Source organism: Plasmodium gonderi, assembly GCF_002157705.1.
Source record: "Plasmodium gonderi DNA, contig: Chr08, whole genome shotgun sequence".
NCBI lineage: Eukaryota > Apicomplexa > Aconoidasida > Haemosporida > Plasmodiidae > Plasmodium > Plasmodium gonderi.
The window spans coordinates 125758-141681 of NW_021628933.1; the positions used below are offsets into that span (position 1 = coordinate 125758).

General features: G+C 28.1%; 3 protein-coding genes across 3 annotated transcripts; 1 reads left to right on the forward strand and 2 right to left on the reverse strand.

Moving 5' to 3' along the window:
* Nucleotides 1–1292: 1292 nt before the first annotated feature.
* PGO_080220 (hypothetical protein, conserved) lies at nt 1293–6713 on the reverse strand (the record flags this gene model as incomplete). The annotated part of the gene is made up of 1 exon (XM_028687246.1): nt 1293–6713. The coding sequence occupies one exon, from the start codon at nt 6711–6713 to the stop codon at nt 1293–1295; it is 5421 nt and encodes a 1806-aa protein (XP_028543047.1).
* A 2800-nt stretch (nt 6714–9513) lies between these two features.
* PGO_080230 (40S ribosomal protein S20e) lies at nt 9514–10585 on the reverse strand (the record flags this gene model as incomplete). The annotated part of the gene is made up of 2 exons (XM_028687247.1): nt 9514–9770; nt 10486–10585. The coding sequence occupies 2 exons, from the start codon at nt 10583–10585 to the stop codon at nt 9514–9516; spliced, it is 357 nt and encodes a 118-aa protein (XP_028543048.1).
* A 3610-nt stretch (nt 10586–14195) lies between these two features.
* Nucleotides 14196–15050, forward strand: PGO_080240 (inner membrane complex protein 1c; the record flags this gene model as incomplete). Its single annotated transcript, XM_028687248.1, has 1 exon — nt 14196–15050. One exon carries the CDS (start codon nt 14196–14198, stop codon nt 15048–15050), a length of 855 nt encoding a protein of 284 aa, XP_028543049.1.
* Nucleotides 15051–15924: the final 874 nt, after the last annotated feature.

Here is a 15924-nt window from a genome sequence, read left to right on the forward strand (position 1 = left end):
TAATTTGTGAAAATAACCTAAATATGTACATTCTTTTTGGAAAAAAGTATGTTATGTAAGTTATCTTCTATGCATTGTTGATTCTTCCAGTACGTGCCATAAAAACGGATCATATATATATATATATATATATATATATATATATATATATATATATTTATAAAGTTTCAATTTGAAATGTGAAGGATAATCTTATGTAATAGCTTTCCAAACTAGCACCCTCAGCGTTTTTTCCTTTCAAGTAGTTTGATGAAAATTTTTATTATTTTTTCACTATTTAAAAAATGTACTTTTTTTTTAAATTCACATATGCTTAACATTTCCCGTTCCCATATGCCCACTTTTTTATTATACTCTTTATCTTTACACGGCAAAAAAAAAAAAAAAAAAAAAAAAAAAATCAAGTTCCAGATAAACCTTATGTTTGTTTCATCTCGCGCGTAACTTCCAACTTCCACTTTTTACTTTTAACTAAAACGTGTAATGAGTGACACATGATTTATTCATTCACTTATTTATTTACCTATTTATCTATTTACCTATTTATCTATTTACCTATTTACCTATTTATTTAGTTGTTTACTTATTTATTTTTTTACGTTAAAATGATGATAAACAATGCGAACATTTAAAAAATCGTTAGATGTTTTCTTCCCAGTTATGCCATTACAGCGCTTAAGAAACTGGCACTTGAGTTGAGTCTCACTTTCCAAAAATTCACTTTAAGTGATTATAAACCCAAAACCAAAAATGAAGGAAAAATTAGTCCATCGCCATAGACTAACGAAATGGACAAAGTCGCTTTTTTTTTTTTTTTTTTTTTTTTCTCCTTTTTAATTTTAAATATAAATGATATATTTTAATCATTTCCTCGAGGTAATAAAGTTCAAATCTCTTTTTTTAACAACTTTATTCGTTCTACTTTTTGTATGATTACAGAACTGTAATACAGCATAAATCCATTTTAACACACACATAATAAAAAAAAAAAAAAATTGTGAAAAATTTTACACACATCATAACGAACGTCCATTTATTTTTTGAACCAAATATAATTAATTAAAGGGATTGCCAAAAACAGAAAAGAAAAATATATAATCACTACCGATATGCATAAACAGGTAGTATTTTTAATCCATAGGGGATATAAAACATTATATTTCTATTTTACTCATTTCTGCTGCATTACATGAGTATATAAAATGCTTGTAGTAAATGTAAAATTCGTTTATATAACGCACAGAGGGGAATATATCCTCATATCACTTCGCTGATCAAACTTTTTTTTCTTTCTATTTGGGGTTATCCCAAAAAATGGACGATCGTAAAAGAAGGAAATTATCGGAATATATAAAGATATACCAGAATACTCTCGAAATGAACATTAGATGGTATATATCAAAAGGCTCAGCCAAGTAACCACTCGATGTATCTTCTCCATTTATAGCCAATTTGTAAATTTCTGAGCAGTGCATATTTTCTGGTATTTTCATAAATATTTCATGTATGTCTATATTTTTATTTACCTTGATATCACTAAGTTTGAAGAATTTGCTTCCTTTTAATTTTATATACCGCATAGCTATTTCCTCAGGTGTTAATTTATTGTATAATGTAAAAGGACTTTGAAAAAAATACCTCCATTCATCTTCACTCAATGTGCAACACGATATATGAATCATATAAATTAGGGCCGTTTGAATCATAAAAAGTGGATATATTTTATGCAAACTTATTTGCATTTCATCATAGGATACCAATCTCGACAAAAATATATCATTCGACATGTGCCATTTTGGAACAAGTTTGTACGACATCTTTTTCATCTTCCTCATTAGTAATTCTTCTACTGGGTTCAGAAGTTTACCGCTCAAGTATATATTCGGTGGTTCCTGCAACTGTTTGTTGTCCTTTTTTTTAATGTCATCTTCCTCTCCATAAGGGTTCACGCTCGAGTTACACACATTTCCATTATCTTCCTCTTCATGATCATGCACTTCTATCCTTTCACATTTCGCACCAATTGACATATAATCATAAGCCTCATTTTCTTCATCATTTTTTGCATCATTTTCCGCCTCATTTTTCGCCTCATTTTTTGCATCATTTTCCGCCTCATTTTTTGCATCATTTTCCGCATCATTTTCCGCATCATTCTCCGCCTCATTCCCCGACACATCTACACTACTAGGAATATAATCCGAGGGACTATTCGATGAGTAATCATAATCGTTCAAGTTATTAATGCGTTCTATTTCTTTTTTCAAATAATTCTTGTAATTTATGTAATAAGCTGAGTCAACCATATGAACTGCATCACAGTGTGTGACACCAAGGACTTTCCCAAATTTCCCTGTATCGACACCCAAACTCGAAGACAGTAAAACGAATATTTCGACAACGTCATAAATTATTTTATCTCTAAATAAAACCATTTCTCTATTCTTTCCTCTATATTTCAATACATTTAAAAAAGCATTTCTCGAATTAAATATAATACTAGCCTTTTCATTTTTATAGATTGATACAAAATATCTACTGGGTAGAGGAAAATCAGGAGTAACATATGGGACATATCTCATGCTATTCATAAAACCGTTAAAATTCATATTTTTTGGTAAAATTTTATTTTCAATTAATATATGTTTGGGTAAATCTGGATCAGAAAAACATATACCAAAAAAACACTCATCAATTGATGTGAAATTTGGAAACCCTTTTAATTTCCCTATATTTTCAATAAATAATATTAACGTTTCTAAATTTACCTCTTTTACCTTTTTATTAGTATCAGCCTTGTTGAAGAAATTTCTATAAATTGGAGTCATTTCCTCGATTATATCATCATATCCATTAGACTCTTCTGCACCATTAAACTTTACCTCATTTTCAGATGACATGTGTAAGACAGTATCGTTTTTTTTTCCTTTCACATTGTCACCTAATAAAGACTCTCTTTTTAATTTATCTCCCCATACTTTGTTAATATCATTTCTATTTGAATCCTTGCTGACATAACTAAACTTCTTTTTTTCTCCTTCTCTTAATTTTGTACACGTGCTGCTAGTTATTCCATATTTCATATAATTTTCAAAGGTACATGCTGAGTGCTGACTTTTTTCCCTGCTTGGGAATTTTTCTTCACACTTCAAATTTTGTTCTTCATTTTTCGTACCAAAGAACGTAATGCTCACGTTATCAGGAGTGTTCATGCTACGAGTTGTATTCATAACACCCAAGTTTTTGTTATTTACCATATTCCCCACATCTGAATCTGCCATGTTTAAATATTTTTCTTTTACAACATTACCTTGCATTGAACCCTCTCTTCTCCACAGCTTCTGTACTTTGTTGCAATATTTTGAGTACACCATAGAGGCAAGTTCAAATGTTAAAGTGTGCTCATAAATGGGCGTGACAAAATTACCATTGGGGATGGCAGCATTAGGAAGATCACGTCTCCGGTCAAGGGAAGTACATGACCTAATACAGCTTTTCTTATATTCCCTATCAAACTCCAACAATGCCTCAAAAAATACCTGCACAGATGGAAAATCATAGTAATACAAGATATATTCCTTCATCTTCCTCATTTTGTTCTGAACTTTTTTTTTTTGAATGTATCTATAATAATCTGACCTGTAAGGTGGAAAAGAAGAATAAAAAGTGTCAAATATCTTTTTCTCCTTTATGTCTGCTTTTAAATCATTCACTAAAGCCTGATGTACATACAATGTTTTATTTGATGCATCCCTCAATCCAGCATCTTCTGGATCCTTTACAAAATAAAAAGCATCCTTTGGGATAAATATTTTTTCCAGAAAAAAAAAATTATTTTTAAAATGTTCACCCACTTCCTTCGTCAATTTCTGGTAGTTTAATTTATTCTTCATCATATGTAAGTTCAATTTTTTCATCTCATTTAGACTCGAACTTTTCATCATTTTATTTTTATGTGGATGCAGCATATAAAAGCATCCTTTATTTTCTTCATAATCTAATGGGTATGATTTCAACAGGTAAAATAAATTTTCTAAAATCTTCATTTTGTAATCAAAATTTTCAGCGTTCCATTTACTAAATGATTGGAAATCTTTACACATTACATATTCTTTGAAATAATTTTGATTCATTTTTTCGTTTATTTTTTCCTTTAACAATACACAAAATTGTTCAACATTAACATTATCTGTTAATTTAGATTTTATGTACAAGTACCAAAATAACTTTTTCACTTTGTTCAGTTCAACAGCTTCGTTCAACGATATTCCTATAACATCTAGGTGATCTTTTACCTTGTCTAGCAGACCGGTACACCACTTCACTTCAGTGCACTTTTCTTCATTTATGTTGCACAAGGAATCTATTTCATTTTCTCCTTCCTCTTCTTTCTTTTTCATCCTGTCTAAATTTATATCCTCTGATATTTTTCCCTTATCCATATTCAATGATTCGGAAAATATCCGATCTACATATTTAGAAACATTTTCAAATTTGTTATTCTCTATCCCTTGATCCTTATTACACATTCCCATTTTTTCCCCTGATTCGGACTTTTCTCTTCCCCTTCTCCTTCTCCTCATTCTTTCCTTTTCAAAAACTTTCAGCAAATGTGTTACGTACCTTTTGTTTAACTCTGCTTCGTAACTGCTTCCTCTAGCTGTGCATTTGTCCTTTTCATTCCTCACCATCAAATTTCCATCATTTAATTCAGATTTATGTATCTCATGTGTATCTTTGTCGACCATCTTTTTTGATTCATTTATTTTTCCATCTTTTCCTTCCTTTTCTAAACTCATTTCAGTAGTGCAGGATTCGTATGTTGGTGACTTCCACCTCTTGTTATCATCATTAAAAGGATAATATTCCATATGTTCAACTTTTTCCTCCATTTGGTTGTATTCGTCAATCATATGATCACTTTTGATTATGTCACATTCTGTGGTGTTCATCTCGCATGTATCCATCAAGAGATTACTTTGCTTACAACTCTCCATTGTGTCGATATATCTCGCTTGATTGTTCAATCCTTCCATATCCGAAACATGCATGTTCATTTTTTTCGAATCATTTTGTCTAAACGTGTTTTCTTCATCACTTTGCTGCTTCTTTTGCTTTTCATCCGTTGATGTGATGTATAATATGTCGTTATATACATCCTTCCCTTGACTCATTTTCCTTTTTTCTGTTCCAACATTTTCAGTAAGTACAACACTATGTGATTTTCCAACATTTTGCATATTCCCCTGATTTTGCACAAAATAATTATTAATACTTCTTTCATTTTTCAGATTTGTTTGTGTAACATTTTCATGTTCCCCCTGTGTAATATTCACTAACCTATCAGCATTCCATAAATTTATATTTTTCCCAAATCTATCACATACACTTCTCTGTCTCAACACTTCTACCCTTTTGACAAGTGGAGATGTTTTGTTTCTAGCCACTTCTTTCACATGCATACAATCGTTTAGCATGCATAAATATGTTCTCTGTTTATTCCTATTTTTGCAATACTTTATAGAATTATTCTTACCTCCCCCACTCTGTTCATATGATTTTGATACTCCTGCGTTGATTAACAATTCTTTCTTTTCTCCACCATGTTCACTGTTATCCCAGCAACCAGCGGTGTCACTACGAGCATGTGTCCTTTCTCGCTTTAGATTCACATCGGAAATATTTTTCTCCTCCTTGGTATTCAAAAATGTGTGCATGGAAGAACTTAGGCCATGTTTCCCCCTGTTTAAAATTTCTTTTAATTCACTAGGATTTGAGGAATGCATGTCTTTACAAAAATGAGGATTCATTTTTATACAATGCTTATGGTACCAATTCTGATTATGTTTCTCCTCATTGGAGTTGTTAAGAAATTTTTGCTCATCAGTATTTGTCCTGACGCAGTTATACATGGTATTTTTTGTATTAGAGCAGAGAATATTTGGAATATTGTCCTTTCTGTTTTTACCTTTACAGTAAAAACTCATACTATGATTGATATTGCAATTAATTGGGGAATTTACTTGATTTTTGTTTTTTAAGAGATAGTTTAATGGATTACTACATTCGATATGACGAGAAGTAACTAATTTTTCATCATGTGTAACGCTTATTTCAGACAACAGTTCTGTCGAGGGACAATTTTTTTTTTTTTTTTTTTTTTTTTTTTCATCTTCTTCAATGATTATTTTTTCCATTTTGTGATTATTTCCAAATTTTAAGAACATTTCATTTATATTATTTTTCTGACTAAAATTTTGCGTGTATATTTCTATCCCTTCATTTGAATGATCTATACTACCATTACGGAAACAATTAATTAGAGGGATGTTTTTTTTTTCCTTTGAATAAAAAAATTTATTTTTTTCACAAACTGGGGACACTAATACATCCATTTTTCTATATTTTCCTGACTTGTTATAAAATAAGACAGGTTGTTTTTTTTTACATTCATTCTTGTGCACATTTTCAAACTTTTTTTTCATCATCATATTATTTAATAAACATCCATTTGTGTACTCTATGCATTGATTTCTCTTATGTGCTACATCCTTACCAATAACAGTTATTTCCCCCCTTTCCATTCTAAAATTACTATATTCATTATTTGTAACTTTGGAACTTTCATATGTGGTTTCCTTTCTACCATACATCTCTTGTCTCTCATTCGTTTTAATTTTTTTTTCTCCTCTAGCGAAATTGAATATATTCATTTTGCATTTATCCCAAAAATAGCTTTGTGTAAAAGGGAGTGAGCGAAATCTGAAAAAGGATGATTTACATACTGCTGTTGCACTTTTTTTTTTTTTTTTTTTTTTAATAAACCTTCTTGATAGTTTAACTTTTGTTTTCTTCAAGGAACTTAGGCATGGTTAATCTGCATATCACAACTTATTTTCTGTATAGTGAATACTGGAAAAGCACGATTTACAAATGGGTTGCATATGTATACACCTCTACATATATATACAAGCACGTGCGAACATGCACATTTATATCATGTCACTCTAAAAAATGTAAAAATGACAAAAAAAAAGATATTCAATCCAAAAAAAAAAAAAAAAAAGGAAATAAAAATGCTGTGAATTCTGGGAAGAAGAGATTAGCAGGCTTCAGAAGAAAAAATTCATAAAATAAAAAAAAAAGAAAAGGGCATTCCAATCAATTCAGCTAATTTAACAGACAAACACGGATGAACAAGTTGAGCAATAGAGCTTGTGGAAAAAGGAACGAATTGATTTATCGTCATGAATAAATTTCCCCATTTATACATGCACAAGTGGACACACACCTGTGTGTGTACACATGCACATATACTTACATATATATATATATACATACATATATATACATATGCAGATATACATACATATATATATATGTATATATATATATATATGTGTGTGTACGGCTCCTATAGTCCACGAATAAGTAACTCCTAGCATAGACAATAGTGTACCAACTGCCATTGACCCATTAACGGGAGAGAGAAAAAATTAAGTTCAATTTTGCATTTAAAAAAAAAAAAAAAGAGGAAAATGTCTCATGCTTTAATACGCACAAAATTGGTGACCTGCTTATCACTTATTAATGCGTCAAAATAAATGGACACTTTTTACAGACATGTAGATGATGTGCATACATCCATCTTACAACACTCCCCTTTTTCCTAAAAGTTAATTTTTTTCACACTCTCAGAATTAATCGTTGTGCACACATTTTTTTTTTTTTTTTTTTTTTTTTTAACATTTCGAAAAACTTCATACCATAATATGCATGCACACCCTGGGGGAGGAGTGAACGTGGTAAAGAACTTGTGTTGTAAGCAGTTGAAAAATGAGCGCATATATATACAAAAAAAAAAAAACAACAGTGGAATGACCAGAGTGGAACAATGAAATGGTAAATATATATATATACTGACAAAGGGACAAGAAAGCGGAGGAAAAAGTAAGAATTCAACACCTCTCTTATCTCCTTTTTTATACAAAAATTGTACCAATTATACAAATATACGAAAAACGGACAAAAAAATAAATTTGGATAAATACATATGTTACACATAGCACAACCATACGACTGAACCATTTTTAATCATGTGTCCAATTGACATAACTGAATAAATGTAATGTGCACTGAATTGCATTTCTTCAGAGTGATTAATATATAAAAAAAAAAAAAAAAAAAAAAAAAATCGTCTATAGATTACTACAAAAAATCCTAACAAACTACATATATGTACCAGTTAAAAAATTCACATAAAGCCTTAAGTCATATTAAAATAAAAAAAAAATAAATAAAATAATGCTGTGCAATGTGTATGTAGATGTGAAAAAATCCTATTGGAGAGACCTACAAATGTATAGTAGTACTATGTGAAGAAAAAATATTTTTAAATGGAAATAAAAAATTAGTGAAAGAAAATGAAACTTGTGAGAAAACATAAAATTTGACTATTCCTTTTTTAATCTGAAAAATATATATTTATATCAAATGTTAGACAAAAATTAATTTTATAAAAATAGGTTCCAAAAGAAAAAAGAGACCAAAAGTGCTTATTGTACCAGAGACTCCGAACGAACCTTTACAAAAAGTATTGTAATTTTTAATCATCTACGCATGGGGTTTGCATTGGATTTCTTAAAGATACTACGATTTTGCAAATTTTGAGAATATCACAACATTTGTCCAAATTTAACTCATTGTTCATGGGGAGACTCTATTAATATAATTTTGGACACATAAATTCATATAACATATTGGTTACTTTTTTTTTACACCATGTGAAAATTAATTCGTATATATACAAATATTGCTGAATAAGGATAGGTTTATGATAGTATGGTTTCACATCGATCGCGATGTGTATGCAAATGTTTCATGAAAGAAGAAAAAAAAGTCACACTCCAAGATACCTCTGAACATATACAAATGTTTTAATGCGTATTTTTAAAATGTGGAAATTACCAAATGATATTATCATAAAATATACCCAATCAAAGCCATTATCAAAGCCAAAACCTTTTTTGTTTTTTGAATAAATTTACATTTTAACCTTTCCCACAATTCGAACAAGATGTGCTATTCACTTAGTATACACTTATGGGGATTGTAATAATACCATGTGTGTAAAAAAATTTTCACATAACACAATTTTTTTCCCATTTTTTTTTTTTTTTTTTTTTTAAATTAAACTATTTAGAATTATATCTTTTTAAGTTTGTTAGTAATTAATATCCATGATTTGATTCAATTAAAATCCTTTTTAAAAAAAAAAAAAAAAAAAAAAAAAAAAAAAAAAACATAAGAAAAAAAAATAACAAAAGGTAAAATGGATAAGGAACAAAGAATGTTGCACTATATTTGTGACATGTACATATTTTCAACGTAATGATTTTTTAATTGTTTTTTGATATGTTCCTCTATTCAGTATTCCTTTTATACTAATGTATGTTCCATGTCTTCATAAAACCAACTTTTTTTTTTTTTTTTTTTTTTTTTTTTTTTCCTAATTTAAGAATCTGTTATGATAACTTCAACTTCAACTCCTGGATCAATATTGATGGATGTCATTTGTGTAACTACTTCACATTGAGAATATAAATCAATAAGTCTTTTATATATTCTTAGTTCAAATCTATCCCATGTATTTGTACCTTCACCACATGGGGATTTTCTTGTTGTTATCCTTAGTGTTTTTACTGGTAATCTCACTGGTCCTGAAACGTTTAAGTTTTTCTCTTTTGCACCTTTCATTATATCACTGCAAACTGTTTAATTAAGTGGGAAAGTAGGGAAGGGGAAAATAAAAAAAAAAAAAAAATGTACATATACAAGCCATTATGAACACACACTTCAAGTCATTATAAGTAAATATATTAACAGGAAAGTTTAAAACATCTCTGTTTTCTGTATTTGTATAATACTAAGCAGTTTTTTTTTTTTTTTTTTTTTTTTTTTTTGGGGGGGGGATGGAGTTGAAATAGAACCCCAACTTAAGTACAAAAATATATACAAACACAGAGTTGTAAACATAAAAGTGTTAATATATATATACAACAGTTTCTTATTTTACGTGTATACACATGTTCTCTTATTCAATTGGATGGATTCATATACTACACACATTTTATGTTTATTTTGTTTTAATTTATTATTATTATTTTTTTTCATTTATGAACACAAATGATCTTCCTACAGTTCTCATTTGCATGGTTCGAACATGAGATATATGCTGGCTTAAGGATACTTTACAAAAAATGAATTTGACAGCAGTTCTGTTCTCATGCTTACATACATCTTTTCATATATACTTTCATGCAGCTTTTCATGCATGCCTACATATAACATTTCATAAATACTCATAAGGATACATTAACTTTGTTGTCACAAAATTCCTCTCCAAACTCAAACAACGGAAAAAAGAGCATCACGCCGATGTGTAAAATAAAGATATGCTTAAATGGGGGTGTGGAGGTATTTTACCTTTTTCTATGGCTCTCAAACTTTTGGAGGTTAAAGCAATTCGGATGCGACGAAGTCTAAACTTCTCGCTTTCAATGGCTCCTTTCATTAATTTACTCATTTTCGAAATGGTGAAATATTTGATAAAAAATTTATGTTCAAAATCAGGTTAATAAAAATTTCGAAAAAAAATTTATTCCCCCTTTTTCAAATTTTTACAATTGGTAAATTCCGGTAATATGGTAGAGTATATTATGCATAATATAATATTTTTTTTCCTTATGTGCTCTTTTGGAACATTTTTGAAAGAAGCAAAGTGTTTATATTATTTTTAAAGAAAGCCTAATGGTTTATTTTATTTAATATAATACTTTTGTTTATTTTTTTTTATTTATTTATTTATATTTTTTTTATATTTTACTTTTAATCTTTTATTTCATTTTTTTTTTTTTTTTTTTACTTTCTCATGTAATAACAGGTTAATAAGTTGTGATGCAGTGGGGAAGAAAGGTACACGGCGCAAATAATACTTAGTATTGATATAAACATATGTGCATATACATTTATATATATATAAACTTTTTTGCCTTTGAAAAGATAAATCAAAATGGGGTTTTGCAAGTAGTTATTAAAAAAATATGATTTGAGTTCAAATAATAAAATACACTGTATTCACTACTGTTACCACTGCTGGGTGCTTAAAACTGGTCCACCAAATTTTATTTATATGGAATAGGCATTTTTTTAACTGATATTGCTTTTATAGTTGCTATAAAAAAAAATAAACAAAGAGAAGAAGATGCTATTCAAATATATTGAGAAAATGTATACTTTGCTGGCATTATAAAAACATATATATTTTTTCATGAATGCGCCTTTTTCTGTGGATCCTGCGCACTAATTAAACATGCATAAAAAAATAATGTGCTATAATTCACCAAATTTGTCAGCTTTGGCATTTTACAAAATAAAACAATTTCTTTTTGTCAGAAAAAAATTTTCCTTATAATAAACTTATAACAAATTTAATTATTTAACTTATTACGTTAAATTTTATTCATTTTTTTTTTTTTTTTTTGTGTCCTTTTTATATATTTTTTCTTTTTATAAGAAATGTATGTCATATCATCGAAATGAAATGAAGCTTATGTAGAAAGTGTTCCACATAAAGGTACACCTATATCACCATATATGATATTTTGATTCAACATTTTCAAGTGGAATTTATACATATGAATATGAACACACAAGTATATATTAATAATATATATTTTTATGTTATTTTTAAGTATGGATTCTCTTTAAATTAAAATTTAATGAAAAAAGGGAAAATATTAAAATGTTTTATGACTCATTTAAAAATGTACCAAATTTATATATTTAATCTTTTTTTACCACACCGATCAAGTTACAAAATATATGGTACTGTTATGTTAGGTTACATTTCTTTTATTCTTAATGAAAAAGGTGTGTTCAAATGTAAAACCCCATTATCTCCACACGCATATAATTACGGTGTTAACCCAAGGTTTAGAACTCCATACACAAAGGTATACAGTTTTTAAATAACACTTTTACAAAAATGTTTTTTCAACGTACAGGTGGGATTTGCTTTTTGGTGTGCTTGTTTTTGTTTCTTCGTTTTGGCCTTATAATAGATAGATATATAAAATTGACAAAAAGAAGAATATACACGAAACCTATTTCCTAACTCAGTACACACTTTATAATAGAACAAAAAAAAAAAAAAAAAAAAAAATTTTCCCAAATTCGTCAGATATCCTTTTTTTTATTTTTTTCCCTTTTTAATACCTTATTTTTATTATCCGAAAAATGAGAAAATTTAAATAGCTACGCTTTTTTTTTTTTTTTTTTTTTTTTTTATTCTTACGCATGTTCAGGTAAAGGCAACTTTTCCCTCGATACATATTCATGTGTATGTTTTGCTTAAAGGTATACAAGCGAACTTCATTACGTACCTTTCTCACATATCATCTGTTCGTTCTAATAGGGAAAATTGCATAAAACTTTTGCACATATTATTTACACCACATTTTATCAACTAAAAACGAAAGACCGTGTGTCCGTCTCGTTCAACAGTTCTATAAATATTTTGTCAAAATGGTCAATTTGTGGAAGTAAAAATATTTCGTTTGTCATCCCATCCACCATAAAGGTTATATATACGGTAAAGTGGTAAAAAAGGAAAAAGAAAAAAAATGCTAACTATGTATTAAGTAGAGCTACCTAAAAAAAAAAAAATGAGCGAGTAATAGTTGTGTTCATTTCGTAGTTGTTTAAAAGTGGGGGAGGGTATAGAATTTTAACCATTTCTTTTACTCGTGCAGCACATTAAGAAATTCGGAAAATGTGTATACATCTGTGTGTATACACATGTATTTATATATATATATATGTATACAAAAAACTACGTGCTGATAATCTTTATAAACATTTTTAACAATTGAGAAATCTCCCTCATAAAGAGAAAAAAATCATTTTCTCAACATTTTTAAAACATGTAGTTATTTCATATAACAGTTTTTTTTTTTTTTTTTTCTAATGCAAAACCATACTACTTGGTGACTTTTTTTTTTTTTTTTTTTTTTTTTTTTTCTGTTAGAGATTGTTATGAACCGTTATATGAGAATTTTTTTTTTATGAACAGCCATTTTTTTGCGCGCATTTTTTTTTTTTTTTTTTAATTTACAGCTACATGTACATGTGTACACCTCTACATAATGTATAACACACAATGTCGTTTTTGTGTGTACGCTTTAAACAAAAGAGAAAAATAATACAGCATAAAATTAAAGAAAAACAACAACAAAAAAAATTACTTATAACACTCCTTAATTGAAATGTTCTAAAATATCCTTAATTTGTTTACAACAAATGCCTTTAAAATATTTAGGGTTATATGCACTTCCAAAGTGAAGTGAATAAATCTACCTGAACTGTTCATGTAACAACTGGGTATTGTGTCGTAAAGCTATTTTTTTTTTTTTTTTTTTTTTTTTTTTTAAGTAGTGTTAACTAGTAATAGTGCTATTTTTAGAAAAAAAAAAAAAAGAAAAGAAAATTAAATAAGGTAAAGTAAAATAAATAAACAAATAAATAAAAGAAAGAACAACAAATGAAAAAATATTTAAATAAATTAAATCTAAACGTAATATATTTTATCGATAACCAAATGAACATAAACACATAACATTAATCTTTCTTTTTATATATATTTTTTTATTCTTTTGCTTTTTCGTTTTTTCTGTTTGCTCTGTTTTCACAATTTTTATTTCATTTAAAACTTAAAAGAAAAGTTCTTTATCTGTGTTTTTCATTTATTTTTCATGTTCTCACAAACTATTACTGTATTTTGCTTGTGTGTGTGTGTTTTTTTTTTTTTTTTTTTGTTCTATTTGTTTTTTTTTTGTTCTAGTTAAAGTTTTTATCGTTTTTCCTATTTTTTGATTTCTTTTTTTTTTTTTTTTTTTTTCCTCTCCTTAAACCTTTTCATTTAAAAATAGAAATCTTCATTCCAACATCGATATTCATTAAAATTTGCATATAAATAAACAAATCCCAAATGTGATATACATGTTGAATGTTACTAATACTTAGTTACAGATTTTTTTTCTTTTTTATAAACTAACGTTTGTCGTGTGTGTAGTAGTACTTCTGTAAATTACAAATTTTTCCTCTTTAGAAAATTGAAAAAATTTGAAAAAGCAAAAATGGAAGGCTCAATCCAAAACTCCAGCAACTTACAAAAAGCAGATAGCATAGATGCTAAAGAAACATCTACAGTTGATAGAAAATGGGTTGCCCTTACTGCTTATCAACCTGTTGATGTTGTTACCAAAACTGTTGAAATTCCAATTATAAAAACTGTAGAAAAATTTGTTCCAAAAACCATCATTCAAGAAAAAATTATACATGTTCCTAAAAATGTTACACATATTGTTGAAAAGATTGTAGAAGTACCTGAAGTTAAATATATTGAAAAAATTGTTGAAGTACCACATATTCATTATAAAAATAAATATGTACCCAAAATTGAAATTGTAGAAAAAGTAGTGGAAAGACAAAAAATTATCGAGAAATGGCATGATAAAATTGTTGAAGTACCACAAATAAAGGAAGTTGTTAGATTTAAAGAAATTGAAGATGCTGAAGAAGTTATTAAATATGTTCCAAGAAATTCTAAAAACATTGACTGGGAAGAAGAGTACAAAAAGTACACTGAAAGAAAAGGAGGAGAAAGATACAGTTTGGATAACAATATTTATCAACAAAAAATGAGCTTATATAATGATTATAATGAAAAAGCTTACTCACAAAATGCATATAGTAGAAGCCTTGATTTCTTGAACAAGCAGATGTCTAGTTTAAATAACCAAAGTAATATTAGGAGTGAAGACTTTTCTCAAATTAATTTCTATAATCAACAAAGTGTAGGTGCAAGTTATGAGCAACAAAGATGCAGTATCCCAGCATCTACTTTTAATCCACGTGGAAGTTTACAGATGAAGAGATTACCCTCTGAGGAAACCAAGCCAGTTGGATGTTGTACTTCTTCCTGTACATAAATCCTTATAATCGTATACACTACCCACACACACACACTCAACCTCATTTTTCCAGAATTTTGAGAGCTCAATTTGACACGTTTTTGACGAAGGGGAAGAGAAAGATGCGTGCCTTTGCCAAGGCTCACAGAACATGTATGAGCCTACATATATGCATATACACATGTTTGCATAGATTTTACGATTGCCAATATGGTACGCTTTTCGAAGCCTGTGTGTCAACATGACACATTTTTAACTATTTTGATTTAAGCGCACTGCATTAAAAAATCACGCAGAATGAAAAGATCGTTGTTTCGTCTTTCCTTCTTTCCTTCTTTCTTTTTTTTTTTTTTTTTTTTTTTTTTTTTTTTTTATCTATAATTATGAAAATTATAATCATAATTATACCTATAATAATAGTAATAGAAGTGGCATAGCAGTAGCATAATAACGTACTACTCGTTTCGTTTACTCTCTTAATTACACCAAAAACTCTGAATGAATTAACTACATTATATCTGTTATTCTTCATACATACAAGAACAAGACAAAAAAAAAAAAAAAAAAAAAAAATTTTAAGCAAAATTTTAATATATATATTTTCTTCCTCTTTACTTTTTCTCCTTTGAAAATGCATCTTTGATGAGTGTTACATGAAAAAAAAAAAAAAAAAAAAAAAAAGAAAGAAAGAAAGAAAAACTAATACAGCATTGCATTATATGTGAAGAAAACATTTCACATATAGGTGTGTATCTCAATATCACAACTTGTTCCTTTCGAAGTGCTACTTTTCTGTCTTTTTTTTTTTTTTTTTTACAAAATAGTTATAATTAAATTTAAATAAAAAAAAAAAAAAAAAAATATTTTAATTGAATAATATTGATTATCGTTT